At 47.6% G+C, this 23,459-nt stretch overlaps 1 protein-coding gene across 4 annotated transcripts in view; it reads left to right on the forward strand.

Annotated features, from left to right (window-relative positions):
- vars1 (valyl-tRNA synthetase 1) overlaps nucleotides 1-23,459 on the forward strand; it is an 84,383-nt gene that overhangs the window by 24,691 nt on the left and 36,233 nt on the right. For all 4 annotated transcript variants that reach the window (XM_068009458.1, XM_068009462.1, XM_068009459.1 and 1 more), the window contains exons 9-16: nucleotides 565-729; nucleotides 1,883-1,964; nucleotides 2,724-2,843; nucleotides 9,925-10,033; nucleotides 14,698-14,786; nucleotides 18,445-18,535; nucleotides 20,714-20,838; nucleotides 21,727-21,830. In XM_068009458.1, the coding sequence (XP_067865559.1) occupies nucleotides 565-729; nucleotides 1,883-1,964; nucleotides 2,724-2,843; nucleotides 9,925-10,033; nucleotides 14,698-14,786; nucleotides 18,445-18,535; nucleotides 20,714-20,838; nucleotides 21,727-21,830 (885 nt within the window). The remainder of the gene's footprint in view (nucleotides 1-564; nucleotides 730-1,882; nucleotides 1,965-2,723; nucleotides 2,844-9,924; nucleotides 10,034-14,697; nucleotides 14,787-18,444; nucleotides 18,536-20,713; nucleotides 20,839-21,726; nucleotides 21,831-23,459) is intronic.

The raw sequence follows: 23,459 nt of genomic DNA on the forward strand, positions 1-23,459 counted from the left end.
ACCTCTGTCTTAGATGGGAGACCCCTTATTTCTCCAGACGATGGGCAGAGAAAACTGTCTGAAACGTCGAGGGCTGCTAGTTCTTCAAAGAACTCCTTTTTTCCCCCAAGGAAACAACTGCCCTTTTCAGACATGGTGTAACACTGTAAAATCGTCTTACTCAATGTTACCACTCACCATGAAAACCTGATAGATTTTGTTATGCACGGGTATTAAGGGATATGGGGCAAAAACGTTTGGTCGCCAATCAGTCACAATCTCTGTGAATGTCAGAACAAACTCAAGGAGCTAAATTGCCCCTCCTGTGTTTCTATGTATAACCCCTTCCCCCTCTCTCTCCCCCAACCCCCTTTCTCTCCCCTTCTTCCCCCCCGCCCTTTTCAGGGTGTGATCAACCTTGCATGTGGTAAGACCTGGAGGTTCCTGAGACTCCGTGCCTGACTGACCAAATCAATCGCAGTTCTCTGAGACTTCTGTCCCTGTCTTCCAGTCGAATGCAGCTTGTCCACTTTGCATTGATCAGATTCCTATGGTTCTCCGGTGTTTTTGTATTTTCATAACCAGGCACCGTATGCGGGGAGAGACGACGCTGTGGAACCCGGGCTGTGATCATGCTGGCATCGCCACGCAGGTGGTGGTGGAGAAGCGACTGTGGCGACAGTCCAAGAGAACCCGGCACGACCTGGGTCGGCAGAGCTTCATCGAGGAGGTGTGGAAGTGGAAGAACGAGTAAGTGTGGATCGAAGCCTCCGTCGGCAATTCCTCTGCGGGGGGCGGCTGCCAGTCCCGGCTGTGGTTCCTCCGATCGGTGTTGATGGTGACATGGCAGAGCCTTTGGCTGCTTTGGTTGGTTGCAGCTTAGTGGCACTGGTTTGGTCGACTGGGAGCCGAATATGGCTCCTTCCCACGGGGATGGAAGTCTTCTCCCTGTTCCTGATTTCACTTGGCCCAGCTCCCAGTGTTAGGAATATCTCCCTCCGCATCCCTGGGTTGGCCCGGCAAACCGGTGTTTTGCCGAACTGGGAATATGCTGCTCCTGCTCCTTCACTTCCTTCTCATTTTTTTCAATCACTGCTAACACCCCCCCCCCCCCCACCCTCCCCTGCACATCTGCCTCAGACCGGGCCCCTCCCTCGGCCCTCCACCTCAGGGTGGGGGGTGCAACCTTGGCCCGTGGCCCTCCACCACCTTGCAGGAGCCCACTCTTCCCCCTCCCCTCAGTCCTCCACCCACTTCCCCCTCAGCACTCCATCACCTCAGGGCGCACTGGCCTTGGCCCTCCCACCTCCTCAGCAGCCCTCCCCTCAGCCTTCCGCCACCTCTGCCCCCTCCTCCCTCCACCACCTCAGGCAGGAAGGAAAAAGCTGCCTCTGATATCGTCCATTCTTCCTCCCCGAGGTCTCCTCACAGTGGGCCAAGGCTGCCACAATCTGACACGCACAAGTGCGGCAGCCAGTCGGTGCACAGCAAGATCCCACAGTTGGTCTGGCATTTGGCTGAAGGGGGATTGTTGGCCCAGGCAGTGGGGAAACTCCCCGCCTTCTCCCAAACAATGCTGTGCAATCCTTGAACTAAACGTGAGCAGGTTTAAACGTCTCACCCCGAAAGTCGGGAGGGCAGCACTCCCTCAGTACTGCACTCGGGAGTGTCGGCCTCGGTTTTGTGCTCGAGTCTGTGGAGTGGGACTTGAACCCACAACTCTGATGGGAGTGCACTATCCACTGAGCCACGGCTGATAGCGGGTATTGATATAAATCCAGTAACAGCCTGATACCCAAGATGTGCATTTGATGTTGAACCTTTCAGGCCATCTTATTTTGTGAAGCCTCTTCCTTGTGCGAAATGCACAGTTTTTTGTTTGTTGTTTTCTCCTCTGCTACAGGAAAGGTGACCGTATTTACCATCAGTTGCGGAAACTGGGATCATCCCTGGACTGGGAACGTGCCTGCTTCACGATGGACGAGGTGAGTAGACCTGGGCAGGCACTTTCTACCAGGCTGCATCAGCGATGGCCCTGGGCCCTGAGCGGGGTCGGGCGATGGGAACTGCTCTCCGCCTTTGGTCGTAGCCAATGTGCATTGTGAAAGTTTTTCAGATCAAAACTGAGAGGGGAGGAAAAGATCAGCTGATCAATCATGCACGGTTCTGAAGGGGCTTGACAGGGTAGCCCCTGAGAGGTTGTTTCCCCCTGGCTTAGGATAAAGGGCCGACCATTTCGGAGTAAGATGAGAAATCCCTTCCCTCGGGAGGGTTGTGAATCTTTGGAATTCTCTACCCCGGAGGGTTGTGGTTGCTCCAGTGTTGAGTACGTTCAAAACTGAGATAGATCAGTCGATTTTTGATCTCTTAGGAAATCCAGGGATTCCACCCTGGGGAGCGGGTGGAAAAATGGATGAGGTAGCAATTCAGCCATGATGTGGCAGGCTCGAGGGGCCGAATGGTCGTCTCCTCCTGTTTCTTATCGAGCCTGCCCCGCGCCATGATGTCTGCAACGTCCCGACAAGGCACTTACAGTGAACGTCTTTACCTGGACATCCTGTCACAAAGTGCTCCTGCATTAACCTTGCCATTGTAGTTAAAGGTGAGGTACCCTTTTGTCAGGCACATTGTAGTTTTTAATGTATTGCTGATGTTGAATGTTTGTGACTCTCGCGGGGTGGATTTAATCCTCGGGGTCTGGAGCGGGGGATTAATTGATAAGGCCTTTTTTTTTCCTTCCCTAGAAACTTTCCAGCGCAGTTGAGGAAGCTTTTGTCAGACTGCACGATGAAGGAGTGATCTATCGCAGCACACGGCTGGTAAACTGGTCCTGCACGCTCAACTCCGCTATTTCCGACATAGAGGTACTGCTGAGGGATTTAGTTAAACTGTTTGGACGCGGGCCGGGCTCTGTCTAATCCGTGCTCTATTCCCGCACGTCTGCATATCCTGCAGGTTTAGCTGAGGCAGGTCGCAGTACGAACGGCCAGTGCTAGAGCGCTAAACTAGTTCGTCAGCTTTCACTAGTTCAGCTGCTGAATGTCAGGGTGAAGTTTTCCATTGGACAGGTCGTACCTGAAGCATTAACTTTACCTCCTCAGCTCAGTGGGCAGCCTCAGAGTCAGAACGGTGGCGGGTTCGATTCGCACAGCAGGGCTTGAACCCCAGATCCGGGCCGACTCTTCGGTGCAGCGCTTTTAGAGTGCTACAGTGCCGTCCACGCTGCCTTTTGGATGGGACGTTAAACTGGGGATTATGTCTGCCTGTTCCAGTGGATGACTTCAAGACGCTGCTTTAAAACCTGCCTCTTTGAACAAGCTTTTGAACCACCTGTCCTAATGTCTCTCTGTGTGGCTGTGTTAAACTTTGATGATGACTGCTGGGGATATTTTACTGCACTAAAGGCACTGTGTGCAGGTTGTTGTTGATATAAAAGATCCTTCGCCCACGTTTTTTTCAGCACATGGGAAGTTTTTTCCCAGGAGCCCTATTCCCAGGAGCCCTATCCACGATTCAGCCTTTCCCCAATGCTGAAAACAAAATTTGAGGTCTGTGTTTGGATTAGCGCAGAACACAAGGAGGCCATTTGGCCCATCGAGTCTGTGCCGGCCCTTTTGAAGACCAGTTCAGTTGGTTCCATTCCCCCCACCCCACCCTTTCTTCTCCACAGTCCTGCAAATTTTTCTCCTGCAAGTATTTATCCAGTTCTCTCCACTCGTGGTGCCAAATGGTTTTTCCTCATGTTGCTTCTGGTTATTTTGCCAGTCACCTTCAATCTGCCCGCTGGTTATCGAGCCTTCAGCTATTGGAAACCGTTTCTCTTCATTTACTCTACCTGAACCCATCAGGATTTTAAACACCTCGATCAAATCTCCTCTTGTGCTTCTCTGCTCTAACGAGAACAGCCCCAGCTTTTCCAGTTTTATCCTCATTCCCCAGAACCATTCGTGTAAATCTCTTCTGTACCCTCTCTAAAGTCTCCATCTCCTTTCTAAAGAGTGGTGCCCAGATTTAGACACAATGCTTTCCTGGGGCTGAAATAGTATTTTGTAAAAGTTTTCTTTAATTTCCTGGCTTTTATACACTATGCCTCTATTTATAGAGCCCAGGATCCCATCTGCTTTATTCACTGATTTGTTAACGTGACCTGCCACCTTCAGAGCTTTGTTTACAAACAGCCTCTGGTCTCATGGAGCAATTAGAATTGGACCATTTTGCTTGTATTAGCTCGACTTATTCTTCCTGCCAAAATGTGTCACCTGACATTTGCCCTGAATTTTATCTGCCGTGTGTCTGCCCATTCCACCATCTTGTCAATGAGTCCTTGAAGCTTATCATTTCAGATTCACAGTTTGCTACACTTCCGAGTTTTATGTTTTTTTTTTATTCGTTCCTGGATGTGGATGTCGTTAGCTAGGCCAGCATTTATTGCCCATCCCTAGTTGCCCTTGAGAAGGCGGTGGTGAGCTGCCTTCTTGAACCGCTGCAGTCCACGTGGGGTAGGTAGACCCACAGTGCTTTTAGGAAGGGAGTTCCAGGATTTTGACCCAGTGACAGTGAAGGAACGGCGATATAGTTCCTAGTCAGGATGGTGTGTGGCTTGGAGGAGAACTTGGAGGTGGAGGTGTTCCATGCAGCTGCTACCCTTGTCCTTCTATGTACTAGAGATCGCAGGTTTGGAAGGTGCTGTCTAAGGAGCCTTGGTGAGTTGCTGCAGTGCATCTTGTAGATGCCACTATGCGTCAGTGGTGGAGGGAATGAATGTTTTTTGTGGATGGGGTGACAATCAAGCAGGCTGCTTTGTCCTGGATGGTGCCGTGCTTCCTAAGTGTTGGTGGAGCAAGTGGAGAGTATTCCATCACACTCCTGACTTGTGCCTTGTAGATGGTGGACAGGCTTTAGGGAGTCAGGAGGTGAGTTACTTGCTGCAGGATTCCTAGCCTCTGACCTGCTCTTGTAGCCACTGTATTTATATGGCTACTCCAGTTCAGTTTCTGGTCAATGGTAGTCCCTAGGATGTTGATAGTGGGAGATTCAGCGATGGTAATGCCATTGAATGTCAAAGGGAGAAGGTTAGATTCTCTCTTGTTGGAGATGGTCATTGTCTGGCACGTGTGTGGCGTGAATGTTACTTGCCACTTATCAGCCCAAGCCTGGATACTATCCAGGTTGTGCTGCATTTCTACACGGACTGCTTCAGTATCGGAGGAGTCGCGAATGGTGCTGAACATTGTGCAATCATCAGCGAACGTCCCCACTTCTGACATTATGATTGAAGGAAGGTCATTTATGAAGCAGCTGAAGATGTTTGGGCTGACGACACTAACCTGAGGTACTCCTGCAGTGATGTCCTGGAGCTCAGATGTTTGACCTCCCAACAACCACAGCCATCTTCCTTTGTGCTAGGTACAACTCCAACCAGCGGAGAGTTTTCCCCCTGATTCCCATTGACGTCAGTTTTGCTGGGGCACCTTGATGCCATACTCGGTCAAATGCTGCTTTGATGTCAAGGGCAGTCACTCTCACCTCACCTCTGGAGTTCAGCTCTTTTATCCATTTTTGAACCAAGGCTGTAATGAGGTCAGGAGCTGAGTGGCCCTGGTGGAACACAAACTGTATGTCAGTGAGCAGGTTATTGCTAAGCAAGTGCCGCTTGATGGCTCTGTCGATGACGCCTTCCATCACTTTACTGATGATCGAGAGTGGACTGATGGGGCGGTAATTGGCCGGGTTGGACTTGTCCTGCTTTTTGTGTACAGGACATACCTGGACAATTTTCCACATTGCGGGTTGATGCCAACTGTAGCTATACTGGAACAGCTTGGTTAGGGATGCAGCAAGTTATGGAGCACAGGTCTTCAGTACTATTGCCGGAATATTGTCAGGGTCCAGACCCTTCGCAATATCCAGTGCCTTCAGTCGTTTCTTGATATCATGTGGAATGAATTGAATTGTCTGAAGTCTGGCATCTGTGATGCTGGGAACTTCAGGAGGAGGCTGAGATGGATCATCAACTCGGCACTTCTGGCTGAAGATTGTCTTTTGCACTGATGTGCTGGGCTCTCCCATCATTGAGGATGGGGATATTTGTGGAGCCACCTCCTCCAGTTAGTTGTTTAATTGTCCACCACCGTTCACGGCTGGATGTGACTGCGGAGCTTAGATCTGTTCTGTTGGTTGTGGGATCGCTTAGCTCTGTCTATTTCATGCTGCTTACGCAGTTTAGCATGCAGATAGTCCTGTGTTGTAGCTTCACCAGGTTGACAGCTCATTTTGAGGTATGCCTGGTGCTGCTCCTGGCATGCCCTCATGCACTTTTCATTAAACCAGGGTTGGTCTCCTGGCTTGATGGTAATGGTCGAGTGGGGATGTGCCCGGCCATGAGGTTACAGATTGTGGTTGAGTACAATTCTGCTGCTGCTGATGGCCCACAGCACCTCATGGATTCCCAGTTTTGCATTGCTAGATCTGTTCGAAATCTATCCCATTTAGCATGGTGGTAGTGCCACACAACATGATGGAGGGTATCCTCAATGTGAAGGCGGGACTGCGTCTCCACAAGGACTGTGCGGTGGTCACTCCTACTAATACTGTCATGGACAGATGCATCTGCGGCAGGCAGATCGGTGAGGACAAAGTCAAGTATGTTTTTCCCTCTTGTTGGTTCCCTCAACACCTGCCGCATACCTAGTCTAGCAACTATGTCCTTTAGGACTCAGCCAGCTCGGTCAGTAGTGGAGCCACTCTTGGTAATGGACGTTGAAGTCCCCCACCCAGAGTACATTTTGTGCCTTGTCACCCTCAGTGCTTCCTCCAAGTGGTGTTCAACATGGAGGAGTACTGACTCATCAGCTGAGGGAGGGCAGTAGGTGGTAATCAGGAGGTTTTCTTGCCCACGTTTGGCCTGATGCCATGAGACTTCATGGCGTCTGGAGTCAATGTTGAGGACTCCCAGGGCAACTCCCTCCCCACGGTATACCACTGTGCTGCCACCTGCCAGTGGGACAGGCCATACCCGGGGATGGTGATGGCAGAGTCTGGGACATTGTTTGTAAGGTATGATACCGTGAGTGTGACTATGTCAGGCTGTTGCTTGACTAGTCTGTGGGACTAATATTGGCACAAGCCCCCAGATGTTAGTAAGGAGGACTTTGCAGGGTCGACAGGGCTGGGTTTGCCGTTGTCGTTTCCGGTGCCTAGGTCGATGCCAGGTGGTCTGTCCGGTATCATTCCTTATTGACTTTGTAGCAGTTAGGTACAACTGAGTGGTTTGCTCGGCCATTTCAGAGTCAACCACATTGCTGTGGGTCAGGAGGAACATGTAGGCCAGACCAGGTAAGGATGGCAGATTTCCTTCCCTAAAGGACATTAATGAACCAGATGGGTTTTTACAACACCCATCATTAGGCTCGCTTTTAATTCCAAATTTATTAATTGAATTCCAGTCCCATCTCCTGCCATGGTGGGATTCAAACCCATGTCCCCAGAGCAATACCCTGGGTTTCTGGGTTATTCCAGTGACGTTACCACTACGCCACTGCTTCCCCACCCTTCTACCCCTTTAGCCAGTTTGTTTTTATCTGTGCTGCTCGTGGCCTGTAAAACATCTGGACATGTTTTTCACATTGATACTGGACTGGGATTTTCCTGCTCAGTGATCCTACCTTGCACTTGGAGCACTGATCAGGAAATTCCACATCTCCAACCCATGCCCTTCTGGTTGGTATGGTGACAAAACTACTCTTCTCTGTCACACGAACTTTCAAAAAAGGTGTCTGGTTTCCTCTCCAACTGGTCAGTGCTGCGAGTTAGAGAGACTGAGAGCAGTATAGGAACAGGAGTAGGCCATTCAGCCCCTCGAGTCTGCTCCGTCCTTCAGTCAGATAATTGCTTATCTGTATCTTAGCCTTGGCTTCGTAACGCTTAATGTCCCAGAGGAACAAAAACAAAATCTATTGATCTCAGTTTTGAAATTATCAATTGACAGCTTCTGGGGGAGAGCTTTCCAGTCTGTTTTCGACCTTGAGGCCTCCTGCAATATCCATTATCCTGTGCAGTGATCGGTTGAGCTTCAGTTTTGAATTCTGAAGTGTTGGGGATGGAGAATGGGATGTGGAAAGTGCTGTCGTAGAGATACAGGAACTATGGGATGCACTGTGAGTAATTGGAGAGCTGGCCTGGGATTTTAACTTGGCGACAGGGGTCTCGACCACCGGCTAAAGCGCTGGCGAGAGCCCCAAGTCACCTCTGCGGAAGGCCCGTCCGATCAAGTGCCTGTTAGGCAGTTAAGTGGACAGTGGCAGGCCTTTCCGGGATCAAGGATCCTGGCGACAGAAATCCCGCCCTCTGAGAGCTGTCGGCCAATCAGAGGATGGCGCTCTTTCACTGAGCAGCGCCCCCGCAGAGGAGGAGGCTGCTGCCGGTACTGGACCCACCTGAGGCCCTGGACCCAGGCCACAGTTAATTCAGGGCGGGAGGGTTTTCATGGGGGAGGGGGGTTGGCAGCGAAGGCAGGGCTCTCAGCGGGCCTCTCCTTTCCGATTCCTGGTCCCTCGTTCAGGCACTGGGGGCCTTTTAATGGGGGACCTCCCCCCCTCCCCCCCCTCCATCCCCCACCACCACGGGTTTGCTGGGCGTCTTCCCCGTGCAGCAACAGACCAACCTGCCATTGGGCTAATACCAGCGGAGGCGGGTCAAGGCCCTTAATTCGGCATTAAGGGCGTCAATTAGTGGCGAGCCGGGAAGGCTGTTCATAGCCCTTCCCACCCCAGACTTAATTTGGGTGGAGGCGGCAAGGTGGTGGAGTTCCCCCCCGTCATCATCCCGCGGATTATATGCCTTCCCCACCTTTGAAGTCGCTGCGGGGGGCGTGCATGAAATTCTTCCCATGATGTGTGTATGTGCTGCCTGCTTGGGAAGAAAAAGGCAACTTTGGATTTGTGGTTCCCAAAGCTCTTCACCACTGGGGTTTTCCTCACTTTGTGCCTGGGTCTGTTGCAGCCTCATGGATAGAGATTGATCGCTGTGATGAGTCAAGAACTCCATTATCTTTGTAACTCGCCACTCCCTGGATGGTAACCCTTTTCACACAAAGGGCAATGGAAATCTGAAGGTCATAGAGTCATAGTCATAGAGAGATACAGCACTGAAACAGGCCCTTCGGCCCACCGAGTCCGTGCCGACCAATAACCACCCATTTATACTAATCCTACGTTAATCCCATATTCCCTATCACATCCCCACCATTCTCCTACCACCTACCTACACTAGGGGCAATTTACAATGGCCAATTTACCTATCAACCTGCAAGTCTTTGGCTGTGGGAGGAAACCGGAGCACCCGGAGGAAACCCACATGGTCACAGGGAGAACTTGCAAACTCCACACAGGCAGTACCCAGAATTGAACCCAGGTCACTGGAGCTGTGAGGCTGTGGTGCTAACCACTGCGCCAATGTGCCGCCCCAGCTGACAAAGGTGGGACAAAGAAAATGAACATACAAATTAGGAGCAGGAGTAGGCCGCTCGAGCCTGCTCCGCCATTCAATATGATCTGATTGTAACCGCGGTTCCACATTCCTGCCTACCCCGATAACCTATCACGCCCTTGCTTATCAAGAATTTATCTACCTCGGCCTTAAAAATATTCAGAGACTCTGCTTCCACTGCTCTCCGGGGAAGAGAGTTCCACAGACTCGCGACCCTCAGAGAGAAAGAATTTCTCCTTATCTCCGTCTTAAATGGGCGACTCCTTATTTTTAAACAGTGACCCTGAGTTCTCGATTCTCCCACAATGGAGGGGTGAGAGGCCAGAATTGGAGGAGGTCGATTGCTGTGCCTTTTGCTGCCAGAATGGCTGAGGTTTCCAACTCAGCACAGCCTTGTGAGTGTAATGATCTGAAGAAGGCTTGGAAAAGCGTTACACTGAGATGTGTTTCTTCCATCAGGTGGACAAGAAGGAGCTGACCGGACGAACACTTCTTCCCGTGCCCAATTACAAGGACAAAGTGGAGTTTGGCGTTCTGATCTCCTTTGCGTATAAAATCGACGGATCGGGTGAGTGCAGTGAAAACTGAACGCCTCCCAGGCACACGGAGCGCTGATTCAAATTCTAATTCTGCAGAAAATTACTTCCAGTTCCCTCTCACTTGTATGAAATTCTGTCGCACCTGACAGCGCAGAAGACGACCATTCGGCCCATCGTGCCTGTGCCCGCTCTTTGAAAGAGCGATGCAATTGGTCCACAGTCCCTCTGCACTTTTCCTGTAGCCCTGTTACCATTGTCTACCTTTCCCTCCAGTCTGAAAAAAGACAAGTCTTCACCACTACTCTCTGCTTTCTGTCCCTTTGCCAATTTTGTGTCCAGGCTCCCACAGTCCCTTTCATTTTATGGGTTTTGCTCACGAGTCAGTTATGTTGCACTTTATCAAAGACCTTTCGAAAGTCCATACTCACAACATCAACTGCATTACCCTCATTGCTGTCTCATTGAAGAATTCAACCAAGGTTGCCAGACATAATTTTCCTTCAACAGATCCATGCTGACTGTAATTTATTAATCCATACTTTTGTAGGCAAAAATTAATTTTGTCCGGGTTTGCGGTCTGGAGAAATAAGACTTCCTGATGATGCTGCTGCCTCTTCCCCACGGAGTCGCAGGAGTCAACACTGATCTTGGCGAAACTGAAAAGTGTAGATGAGCAGAGACCCTTTGATGTCCAGATACACAAATCCTTAAAGGTAGCAGGACAAGTTGATAGGGTGGTTTTAAAAAAGCACATGGGTCACTTGGGTTTACAAATAAAGGCAAAGAATATAAGAGCAAAGAGATCATCTCAGAACTATATAAATCACTGGTTAGGCCTCGGCTGTGGAGTATTGTGGACAATTCTGGACAGCAGGAAAGATGTAAAGGCCTTAGAAAGAGTTCAGAAGAGGTTTACCAGGAGTGAGGGGAGGTTGGAAAAGTTAGGACCATTAGGACAGCGAAAGATAAGAGACGATTTAATAAAGGTTTCAATATGATAGATTTTGATAAAGGGAGAAAGACTATTCCTGGGCCAATAACCAGAGGACCAAGATTCAAAATCATTGGCAAGAAATTTAAAGCAGTGGTTCTCAGTGTCCTGCAGATGGTCTGCGAGGGTTCTCCTGGTGGTCTGCGGTCGCTGACACGCGACGCCAAGACCATACGAGAGAACAGGCCAGAACCCTCATCACCACCACCCACCTGACATCACACAACCAGACCGGCTCCCCCGTGCGCACCAGGAGCCATAAGCACGAGCAACAACAATGCAGTCTTGTAAGCAAGATTTAAGCTAGTGTTACAACATATAGCTGCGAGATCGGACTTTCAGCACTTGTGGAACCGAAGACAAAGAGGAGGAGCTGGCCCAACATGAGACGGAAGCTCTCCAGCTTAGAACCAGTCAGCGCCTCATTGGTGTCTCGTCAAAAGCAGCACCATTCTTCTTGGTTAGTTCTGATGGTATTCTTTTGTGGTGGCAAGTGAAAGTAGGTGGGGTAGGACATGTAGGTGGTCCCTGGACGAACAAGTTTGAGAACCACTGATCTAAATGGGAAACGAGGAGTATCTTTTTCATTGAGAGTTGTCGGGGTCTGGAATGCTCGACCTGAAAAGGTGAAAGCTGATTCCATAAGCAATTTGAAAAGGAGGTTGGACAGACACTTGAGGATGAGGAACTTGTAGTGATGAGGACAAAAAGCAGGCGTTGGGACGAAGCACGAGTGTCTTTCAAAGAGCTAGCGGAAGCACGATGATTCCAAATCCAGTTAGTTAGTTCTAGGTGACTAGAAGTGCTGTTCCTCTCTGTTCTCGGTGCCTGTTTCTATATCTAGTAAAGTGACAGCTAGTCTTTAAAAGGCAGGAGATGTCTTGGGTGGATCTGGTAACTATTTTGTGCTCTAAATGAAAGACCGCCCTTTTAGACACTGACAGGCTCCATGTGTAATTTCAGTTTACATCTTCTGTGATTACTGTTCCCTTTAACTGCAGTTTAAAGTAAGGCTGAAAGCGTTGTATTAGTTGAAGAAGCTCCACCTCCTCCCAATATCAGCAGGGGACTGCTGGCTCCCAAACCCAACACTAATGTGACGACCGAGTGGGAGGAGTGCACTTTCTTTTCTAGTTCCACTTCTCCACAGGTCACAGCATCTATTTTTTAAAACGTTTACCCAGTTACTGATCCAGTCAACCACATACTCTATCCTAGAATGAAATACACCAACCGAGTTTCTTTAATAAACAACAAAATTAGCAGTTTATTATAAAACAAGACTTCTCTAGTAACGAAGCAAAGCATTAGCACACAGATTGAAATGTGAAAGTTCCCCTTTTAAAATTCCCCAGACACTAACTCTCACTCACATACACACACACTGAAAAAAAAGTACAGAAATTGTCTCTGCAGAGGTCTGTTACAAAAAAAAAGACAATAAAAAATGCTTTGGCCAAACACTGGCTAATTCTTGAAGAAAATTCTGTCACTGGGATCTTTCTTGAGCAGTTCTTTACGGGCGACGTTTGAGGATCAGTTTGGCAGCATCGGTTTTTCGATATCTTACACTTGATTCTCGGGAGGTTCTCAGAGAGATGGAAGAGGCTGAGCTGATGGTGGGTGCTCTCTTGGCTGGTTTTCTCCAGCTGTCTTCAAAGCAGGTCACACCTCAACACACTGTCCAAAGCAAAACCAATAACAATATCTCAAGAGTAAACCCTCCTGACCCCTATAAATCTTGGCCTGTCACTTCTCTGTAAACATCTTCCCCAGGTCACTAATGTTTCTGTCGTTTATTGCTTAAAGCACATGACGTACAGCAAGGCTGTTTTTAAACAACATCTCAGTGTCCTTTCAACTGTCAACAACAAAACAAAGTCCAGCTTCTATGAAATCTTCAGCAAACTCCGCAATCCATCTCCACAATTTAAATACAAATCCTCAAAAACATATATTTAACAAAAAAAATAGAAGCACTTTCTTAGCACTAACAACACTTCACTGGTTCCCAATCTTGGCCTGGTCCTGGGGCTCTACATCTACATACGGATTTCTGATCTCGGGTGAAATTTCTTGGCTTCATCCACCAAATTTTTTTAAAAATTAGTTCATAGGACATGAGCGTCGCTGGCCAGGCCAGCATTTATTGCCCATCCTAATTGCCCTTGAGAAGGTGGTGGTGAGCTGCCTTCTTGAACTGCTGCAGTCCATGGGGTGTAGGTACACCCACAGTGCTGTTTGGAAGTGAGTCTCAGCATTGGAAGGATCAGACTGTACTGAATCAAGGGCTCGGCATCATTTGAATGATACAGCTCAGAAGCAAACCATTCGGCCCATCACGTCTGTGCCGACTCTTCGACAGAGCTATCCGATTAGTTCCACTATTCTACTTTTTGCCCCATAACCCTGCAATTTCTTTCTTTAAGTCACAGTGAAGATGTTTTCACTTGTGGGGAGTCCAAAACTCGAAGCCATAAATAGAAGATAGTCACTAATAAATCCAATGAGAAATTCAGGAGAAACGTCTTTACCCAGAGTGTGGTGAGAATGTGGAACTTGCTACCAGAGGGAGTGGTTGCGGTGAATAGCTTAGATGCATTTAAGAGGAAGCTAGACAAATACACCAGGGAGAAAGGAATAGAAGGATATGGTGATGGGGTTCGACAAGGTAGGGTGGGAGGAGGCTCATGGATCATAAACACTGGCATAGACTAGTTGGGCCGAATGGCCTGTTTCTCTGCTGTAAAACCCTATGTAAGTATATATCAAATTCCCTTTTCAAACTTATTGAATCTGCTTCCACCACCCTTACAGGCAGTGAATTTCAAATCTTAACTGGATCCAGATTCCAAATTTTGTCAGTTCCCTTTTCTTCAAACAAAAGGTTCAAGCCTTTTTCTCTTTCGTTGGAAATGTTCACCCCTGCTCTCCTCCCTGAAGACTTATCGGTGCGATATGATTCCGTGGATCTCAGGAGTGTGACAGTTCTGTAAGTGCGGCACACAACGGCACGAGAAATGCAACACGGTAGAACTCAATCCTGTTGTTACCCATTATCCGCACGCTTTAAGCCCGGAGTTACTGTTTAGTGAACAGGAGGCTTTTAAAACCCACGCTAGGGTTCTTTAAACAATCTCCCACTTCATCTCGTCTTCACTGCTCTCATTAACCTTGTCTTGGAACGTGACCCTTTTTCCTGGGCTTCTCAACTTTTGTCATCCGCTGTCCTTTGGACTCCGAGGTTACAGGGCATTGCCTCCCTTTCGCGTTTCTTTCCTTCATGACAATGTTGTCCAAGTTCAAACATTTTTGGCTGTGTTGTCAACTCTGACCTCTTTGCGCATCCCCTGATTTTAATCGCTCCACCGTTGGCGTCCGTGCCTTCTGCGGCCTGGGCTGTAAGCTGTGGAATTCTCTCTCGCTGTCTCTTTCTCGCTCCTCCTTTAAGACGCTCTTTTAAAACCTACCTCTGACCAAGCGTTTATTCGCCTGCCCTAATATCCCTTCATGTGGCTCGGTGTCAAATATTTGATCATTTGTGACGAGCCTTGGGAACATTTACAACAGTAAAGGCGCTGTATTAATACAAGTTGTTGTCTTTGCTTCTTCCCGTGCTAGTGTGTGTCAATTTAGCACCAGATTAACAATGAGCAATTATCGCAGCACCGGACAGTAATTGCCTTTTCCATGTCTTTGCAGATGAGGAAGTGGTGGTGGCGACCACACGTATCGAGACCATGTTGGGAGACACCGCTGTGGCCGTCCACCCGCAGGATCCCAGATACCAGGTAACACCCGGGGCACTTGGACCCTGTGGATGAGCTGTCGGACCAGCAGGATGTACCTGAGCCCAAATGTTTGAACAAAGTGATTATTGACAACGCAGCCGGCAGCTGACGTCATCCGACTGCGCCAATCTCCACAAATTGGTTCCTACTCTCTGTGCATGCGCATGCGTTCTGCTTTGCCGGGGCTGGTTGGCGCATGTGCAGATGACGTCATCGCGTAACGCGGGCAGATGGTGAGAGGGATCCGGAGAGAGCAGGGGTGGGGGGAGGGGAGGGAGCAGGGGTGGGGGGGGAGAGGGGGGTCTGGGGAGCGGGGGGAGTGCAGCCAAAGACCTTGCTGGTGGCGGGTGCGCTCTCCTCCTTCCCCCCGCCGCCCGCACGCTCGCTCCGTCCCCTCCCAGGCCCCCTCACTACCTCCCCTCTGGCCATTGTGTGCTGCCATGTGTTTAGGTTGCCATCGTGTATTTATTTGAGCAGGGCCATCTTTAATCCTGGCAGCTGCCTGATTACGCAGACTGCGACATTTTAGTGGCACAGGCTGCATTTGCACATGTGCCACTGCAGCGCCAGCTAGTGGTTGCGTTGTCAGCAAATGCAGCCGTCTCTGTACGTGAGCGACACACACACAGGAGCAGGGAAGTCTATTCAGCCCATCGAACCTGCTGTGCATTCAGTTCGATCATGTGTTTTTTGTATAACACCTATTTACTCACCTTGATTCTGTAATCCTGAATACCTTTCCCCAACAAAAATCTGTTAATCTCAGTTTTGAATTTTTCAATTGACCCCTGGTCTCACCAGTTGTTTGGTGGGTGGAGGTTCCAGATTTCCGCTGCTCTCTGTGTGAAGAAGTGCTTCCTGACGTCACCCCTGAGCGGCCGAGCTCTGCTTTTAAGGTTGTGCCCCCCCCTTGTTCTGGCGTCTCACACCAGATGAAATTTCGACCTACCACATCAACTCCTTAAACCACCTTAAACACCTCAGTTGGTTCTTCTATACTCATGGGATTAGAATTCTAGCTTATGCAACCTTTGCTCATAATTTAATGCTTTTAGCCCTGGTATCATTCTGGTGAAGCTGAGCTGCGCTCCCTCACCAAAAGCAGTGTGTGTCAGGTAGTGTGTATTAAGATTCATGCATGTTGTATGCATTTCTTGTATTCTTCCTCAGAAGGATTCTGTTTCACCCTTATCCAGTATTAAGGTTTTGGGCAAGAGGTAATAAAAGAAAATTGGATGGGCACTTGAGGGAAATAAACTTTTGCAGGGCTATGGGCATGGAGCAGGGAAATGGGACTGACTGGATTGCTCAACAGAGAGCCGGCACGGACACGATGGACTGAATGGCCTCCTTCTGTGCCCTAATGACTGTATGACTTCGGTACTTCCCAAAATGCTTCAGAACTTGTTGCTATGGAATGTCATTGGTCTATCATGGTCGTGTGTTCAGTTCCCTCCAGAGCCTTCCTACCACCATCTCCCACTTCCTTTCGAAACCGGGGGAAGGGGGGGGGGGAAAAATCATTTCTCTTGTAATTGCGATTTCTGAAAACCAAAATAATGTTTAAAAGTATATTCCACCAAAAACTACTGGAATTTAGCCATGGTATTACATTTAGATTTAGATATACAGCACTGGAACAGGCCCTTCGGCCCACTGAGTCTGTGCCGACCATTAACCACCCATTTATACTAATCCTACACTAATCCCATATTCCTACCACATCCTCATCTGTCCCTATATTCCCCTACCACCTACCTATACTAGGGGCAATTTATAATGGCCAATTTACCTATCAACCTGCAAGTCTTTTGGCTGTGGGAGGAAACCGGAGCAGCCGGAGGAAACCCACGCAGACACAGGGAGAACTTGCAAACTCCACACAGGCAGTACCCAGAATTGAACCCGGGTCGCTGGAGCTGTGAGGCTGCGGTGCTAACCACTGCGCCACTGTGAAACCTTTTTTTTGCAAGTTTGCCTTTGAAGGCCTGACCATCTCCGAAAGCCTAGGCTTGAATTTCCCCCCTCCCCACCCAGAGTTACATAGCATCATCCAACACAAGAGAAGGCCATTCGGCCCGTTGTGCTTATGCCGGTTCCTTGAACGAGCTACCCAGTTAGTCCCACTTCTCCATGCTCTTTCCCCATAGCCTTGCAAATTTTCCTTTTCAACCAAAGATCCAATTCCCTTTTGAAAGTTACTATTGGATCTGCTTCCACCAGCCTGTCAGGCATTCCAGATGTTACGACCAAGGCAGGAATAATGCACTGTTAATTCAGTCCCACTGCTCGACAGGTCATAGCATATCAAATATAAAGTTTCCCACCTACTGGAAAATAGCCAAATTAAACACTTTATTTATCCCCCAGAATAAAGCATGCCAAACCAAGTTTCTTTAAACAACAACAAAATTAAATATTTATTAATAAACTAAGTTTTAAACAATGATGAGATAAATCTATATCTATGAAAAGATTTTATGACTTCTTATTCTTCCTAACCTCCATGCACACACACACACATTCAAAGCCGGTTAACCGGGTGAAAAAGGTTTTTCTCTTTACAACCTGTTTCTTAGGAATAATAAAATAACTGGGTTGTAACATTCTGGTAGGATATTTCCAGGTTGGTGAGGTGTCCCAGAGTCGAATAGCTGGATGCCACTCGAAATCTCTCCAAGCGAGATTGATGAACAGCCTGTTCATCGGCACTTCGTCTGCAGCAGCCGTTACACAGGTCTTTTAGCAAAGGGTGCAGCAACAGGTCTACTTGGGTTTTGAAATAGCAGTCTAGCAATAGAAGCTTTCTTGAGCTTTCAGGATCTCCCAAAACATAAGAGGCAACAGGAATCGCTCCTGAGGCAGAGATTTTTCAGAGGCTGGAGGCAGTAACAATCTTCTAACTTTACAAATGCAGGTCTTCCTCTCAGCAAAGGAGTCTTTCTCCACAGAGAGCAGCAACTCCTCTTTTCCTGGGTCTTTTTCTGTCTGGGGTCTTTTTTTCCATCTCCAGGCAGACCACAGCCACTATCTCAAATATAGAATTTCTTTTCACAAGAGAGGCAAACTTTTTTCAGGGAGAGGTCTTTTATCTGGTCTGCAAAAAACAGGACCCAGCCAGCTTGTTCTGCCTCCTGCCTGCCTAGCTTAATGGTCTTCCACACCAGCAAAAGCGAAACCAAAACTCTTAATAAGTCATGTGACTTGTCATTTCCCTTACTGTTGTTTGGAAATAAGTGCCTTGCAGTTTATGCATTCAGTTAAAACACCAAGTTTCAGCATTCAATGTGCACAGAAAATCCTTTTACCCAGTCTTTTAAAAACACACACAATTCAAAGCTTTCAAATAAGAAAAACAAAGCTCTTGTGACACAGATTACAACAACTCGCTTTGCCAATTATTTTAAATCTGTGTCCTCTGGTTACTGACCCTCCTTATATTGGAAACAGCTTCTTATTTACTCTTGTCAGACCCCTACATAGTTTTGACTGAGTTAATTGAATGGTCAGATCCTGTGGTGTACAGTGGACATTGGGGAGTCACTTTGTGGCTCCAGGGAGAAAGGCGCCTTTTGTGATTTTAACCTGCTGGCCCGACTCACTTAAATTTTAATTGAAATAGCAGCAAATTTTTTTTTTGCTTTTTTTTTCCTTGTAGAATCTGAAAGGAAAGTTTGTCATTCATCCTTTCTGTGATCGGAAACTGGCCGTTGTCTTCGATGAGTTTGTGGACATGAACTTTGGAACAGGTAAGATCCCCAGTGTCCCACTCATTTTCACTTTTTTAAACAGTGGAATGAAAGAAAGACTTGCATTTCTATAGCGCCTTTCACGACCCCAGGACATCCCAAAGCATTATATAGCCAATGAATACTTTTGAAATTAGTCATTTTTGGAATGTAGGAGATGAGGTCGCCACTTTGCATGTAGCAAGCTTCCACAAGCAGCAATGAGATAATGACCAGGTAATCTCTTTTTCGTGATGTTATATTTTATCATTTTTCACCTGTATACTGACGACATCTCACCACCACTCTCTCGATCCCTCCTCTGTCTCCAAAATTATCAGACGGAATCTCCGACATGCTTTACTGGATGAGCAAAAATTTCCTCCAATTAAATATTGGGAAGATTGAAACCACTGTCTTCTGTCACCGCCGAAATCTCCGCTCCCTCGCCACCGGCTTCATCCGTCTCCCTGGCAAATGTCTGAGACTAAACCAGACTGTTCACAACCTCGGTACCATATTTGACCCTGAGCTGAATTTTCAACCACATATCCGTGCCATTACTGAGACCGCCTATATCTACCTTCATCTCTCTTCCTAACCCTTATGCACACACACATACATTCAAAACTGGTTAACTGGGGGGAGAAGGCTTTTCTCTTTACAACTGTTTCTTAGGAATCATAAAATAACTGGGTTGTAACGTTCTGGTACGATATTTCTGAGTCGGTAAGGTGTCCCAGAGTCGAATAGCCAGATGCCACTTGAAGTCTCTCCAGGCGAGGTTGATGAGCAGTCTGTGATGGGTAGGCGATCGCGGCACTTCATCTGCAGCAGGCTTCACACAGGTCTTTCAGCAAAAGGTGTAGCAACAGGTCTACTTGGGTTTTGAAATAGCAGTCCAGCAATAGAAGCTTTCTTGAGTTTCCAGGATCTCCCAAAACATAAGAGGCAACAGGAATCGCTCCTGAGGCAGAGATTTTTCAGAGTCTGGAGGCAATAGGAATCCATCTCTGCCCCTGCCTCAGCTGGTTTGCTGCTGTAACCCTTTGTTTCCTCTCGACTTAACTGTTCCAATGCAATCCTGTCTGGTCTCTCATTCTACCCTCCGTAAACCTAAGGGCATCCCATAACTCTGCTGCCCAAGTCCTGTTCACCCATTCTTCATGTGCTCGCTGACTTATATTGGCTCCTAGCTAAGCAACGCTCTGATTTTAAGATTCACATCCTTGTTTTCACATCCCTCCATGCCCTTGCCCCTCCCTATCTCTGTAATCTCCTTCAGCCCCACAATCCTCCAAGATACCTGTGCTCTAATTCTGGTCTCTTGAGCCCCCCAATTTTAATTGCTTCACCATTGCCTTCAGCTGCCTGGGCCCTGAGCTCTGCAATTCCTTCCCTAAACCTCTCCGCCTCTCTGCCTTGCTTCCTTTAAGACGTTCCTGAAAAAACCTACCTCTTTGACCAAGCTTTTTGGCCATCTGCCCTGATACCTCCTTACGTTGCTCGGTGTCATATTTTGTTTTACAATCGGCCCTGTGAAGCGCTTTGGGACTTTTTATTATGTTAAAGGTGCCATCTGAATAAAGCTGTTGTTGTAATGGAAACAGACCATTGGATTCCTTTTTCACATCTTTATCTAGCTTCAGTTTAAATGCATCAATGTTATTCACCTCAACCACTCCCTGTGGTAGCGAGTTCCTGATTCTTAGCACTCTCTGGGTAAAGAAGTTTCTCCTGAAATCCCTATTGGATTTATTCGTGACTATGTTATAATTATGGCTGCTAGTTTAGTCTCCTCAAAAGTGGAAACCTGTTCCTCTACATCTATCCTATCGAACCCTTCGTAATTTAAAAGACCTCTATCTGGTCATCCCTCAGCCTTCTCTTTCCTGATTTGGCTGAGGGATATATATTGGCTACCGTCTGAGGTGGGAGGAGGGGTGGTGAGGAGGTATGGCCTTGGTTTACTGTCTCATCTGAAGCCACAACCTCAAACAGGGCTGCACTCCTTCAGTACTGCACTGGGAATGTCAGCCCGGATTGTGCGCTCAAGTCTCTGGAGTGGTGACTTTGAATCAATGACAAAAAGAGTGGAGCGTTCTCTCCCGCTGGGATATCCAGAGATATTTGAAGCTGACTGCTGAGAACTGTGGCCATGCAGCTTTCAAACCTTTTTTTAATGATGCCCTCTTTCAGGTGCTGTAAAGATCACCCCAGCCCACGACCAGAACGATTATGAAGTGGGTTTGAGACACAACCTTGAGTTCATAAACATCATGGATGATAACGGCTATCTCATCAATGTTCCTGAACCTTTCTTGGTAATTTTTTTTTACTCTTTCCCCCAACAGTATTTCTGCTCGTAGAGGTGAGGGATATTAGCTCTGCAAGACAGAATGTTATCCATTTTAGCACATCTAGGCTGTGTCCTTGGTGAATAGATGGAGGCACGAAAGGCTCCCAGGACAGGTACAACATAGGTTAGATACAGAGTAAATCTCCCTCTACACTGTCCCATCAAACACTCCCAGGGCAGGTACAGCACGGGTTAGATACAGAGTAAATCTCCCTCTACATTGTCCCATCAAAAACTCTCAGGGCAGGTACAGCACGGGTTAGATACAGAGTAAATCTCCCTCTGCATTGTCCCATCAAACACTCCCAGGGCAGGTACAGCACGGGTTAGATACAGAGTAAATCTCCCTCTACATTGTCCCATCAGACACTCCCAGGGCAGGTACAGCACGGGTTAGATACAGAGTAAATCTCCCTCTACATTGTCCCATCAGACACTCCCAGGGCAGGTACAGCACGGGTTAGATACAGAGTAAATCTCCCTCTATATTGTCCCATCTAACACTCTCAGGGCAGGTACAGCACGGGTTAGATACAGAGTAAATCTCCCTCTACATTGTCCCATCAAACACTCCCAGGGCAGGTACAGCACAGGTTAAATATAGAGTAAATCTCCCTCTACACTGTCCCATCAAACACTCCCAGGGCAGGTACAGCACAGGTTAGATACAGAGTAAATCTCCCTCTACATTGTCCCATCAGACACTCCCAGGGCAGGTACAGCACGGGTTTGCCATCATCCTTTGGGACAGAGCAGAATAACAAACGCTGTGGAGGGAGCCCATGTACCTCACCAGTGATTGTCATGAACCATGTGACCCTTTAATTTTGTTTTTTGTTCCCACTCTGTGCAGGGAATGAAGAGGTTCGATGCTCGTAAAGCGGTCCTGGAAGCCTTGAAACAGAAAGGCCTCTTCAGGGAGGTGAAGGACAATCCTATGGTGGTGCCAGTCTGCAGGTACAGACCCAACCCAGTCCTTTATAGCACAGGGTGGGATCGTTTAGAAACAGTCTTGTTTAGGTTAAAAAAGCAAATGTCAGTCCAGCTCATGAGGAGAGACATTTCACATCTGGTCTGTTCTTAATTGTTGGGAAGTCGAAGAACTGAAGCTGTAATGAATAGAGAAGTCATGGTAAATTGGACTTTGGTGAGCAGGAGACGGCCATGATTTGGGTTTTAAAAACTGAGGGAGAAGAGTTCTCCATCCTCACAGCCATACAACTACTCGAGACCCACTCGCTCCCTACGCCCATCAGCCAGGACACAGCCGCCAGCTCTTTGCTGTAGGACAGCTGCACGGGGCTGGTGAACTGGCTGCAGTGACCAGAAGGAGCAATCTCGTGACCTGTACAGATGGTTAAAGCTTTCTTTTCCCACTCCAAGGAGGCTGTTGGATTTATTTTAGTGAGTGCCATGAAGGAGGCCATTCGGTCTGTCGTTTCTGTGCTGGCTCTCTGCAAGAGCCACCCTCTAGTCCCCTGCCTTTTCAATCCTCTCAATCCTTCAGCCAATAGGAACAGTTTCTCTCTATCTACTCTGTCCAGACCACTATCAAATTTCCTCTTAGTTTTCTCTTCGCCAAGGAGAACAGCCCTTGCTTCTCCAACCTATCCACTTAACGTAAGTCTCTCATTCCCACTCCTTCCTACACTTTCTCCAATAACTTCACATCCTTTTTGGCCTGTGGATTTGCCGTCCAGGTGCCCTGACTATTTGCTCTGTGTCTGCACTACTCCACTGTACCATAGAGGTAAATTATCTAGATCTAATTGCCATTACCGAGACATGGTTACAAGGAGATTAAGGTTGAAAAATGAATATTCCAGGATACACAATATTTCGGAGAGACAGACAAAATGGCAAAGGAGGAGGGCTAGATTTGATAGTAAAGGATGACATAAGGACATTATTAAGAAGGGATCTGCCCTCAGAAGATCATGAAATTGAATCAGTTTGGGTGGAAATTAGGAATAGCAGGAGTCAGAGAACACTGGTTGGAGTAGTTTACAGGCCCCCTAACAGTAGTTATATTATTGGACAGAACATTAAATGGGAAATTATTGGAGCATGTAAAAAAGGTAATGTATTAATTGTGCAGTATTTTCATCTGCATATAGACTGAAACAATCAAGTTGCCAACAGTGGTCTAGAAGATGAGTTTGTGCAATGTTTTCGTGACAGTTTCTTGGACCAATACATGACTACGGATAAAGCTATCGTAGATCTCGTATTGTGTAATGAAGCAGTGTTAATTAGCAATGTCATAATAAAAAATCCACTGGGGAAATAGTGATCATAATACCATTGAATTTCATGTTACATTTGAAAGTGCCACATTTCAATCACAAACAAGAATCTTAAACTTAAAGCCAATTACGAAGGTATGGGGGCTGAGGTAAATTGGGTAAATAGACTGGAAGCTATGGTGGTAAAGGAACAGTGGGAAACATTGAAAGAAACAATTCAAAGGGTTCAACTAAAGTACATTCTGTACAAAAACTCGTCAAGAAAGACCCATCCGTGGCTCACTCAGCAAGTTAAGGAGAGTATTAGACTAAAATAAGAAGCTTACAATGTTCCAAAAAA

This window comes from Heterodontus francisci, chromosome 29 (assembly GCF_036365525.1).
Source record: "Heterodontus francisci isolate sHetFra1 chromosome 29, sHetFra1.hap1, whole genome shotgun sequence".
Lineage (NCBI taxonomy): Eukaryota > Metazoa > Chordata > Chondrichthyes > Heterodontiformes > Heterodontidae > Heterodontus > Heterodontus francisci.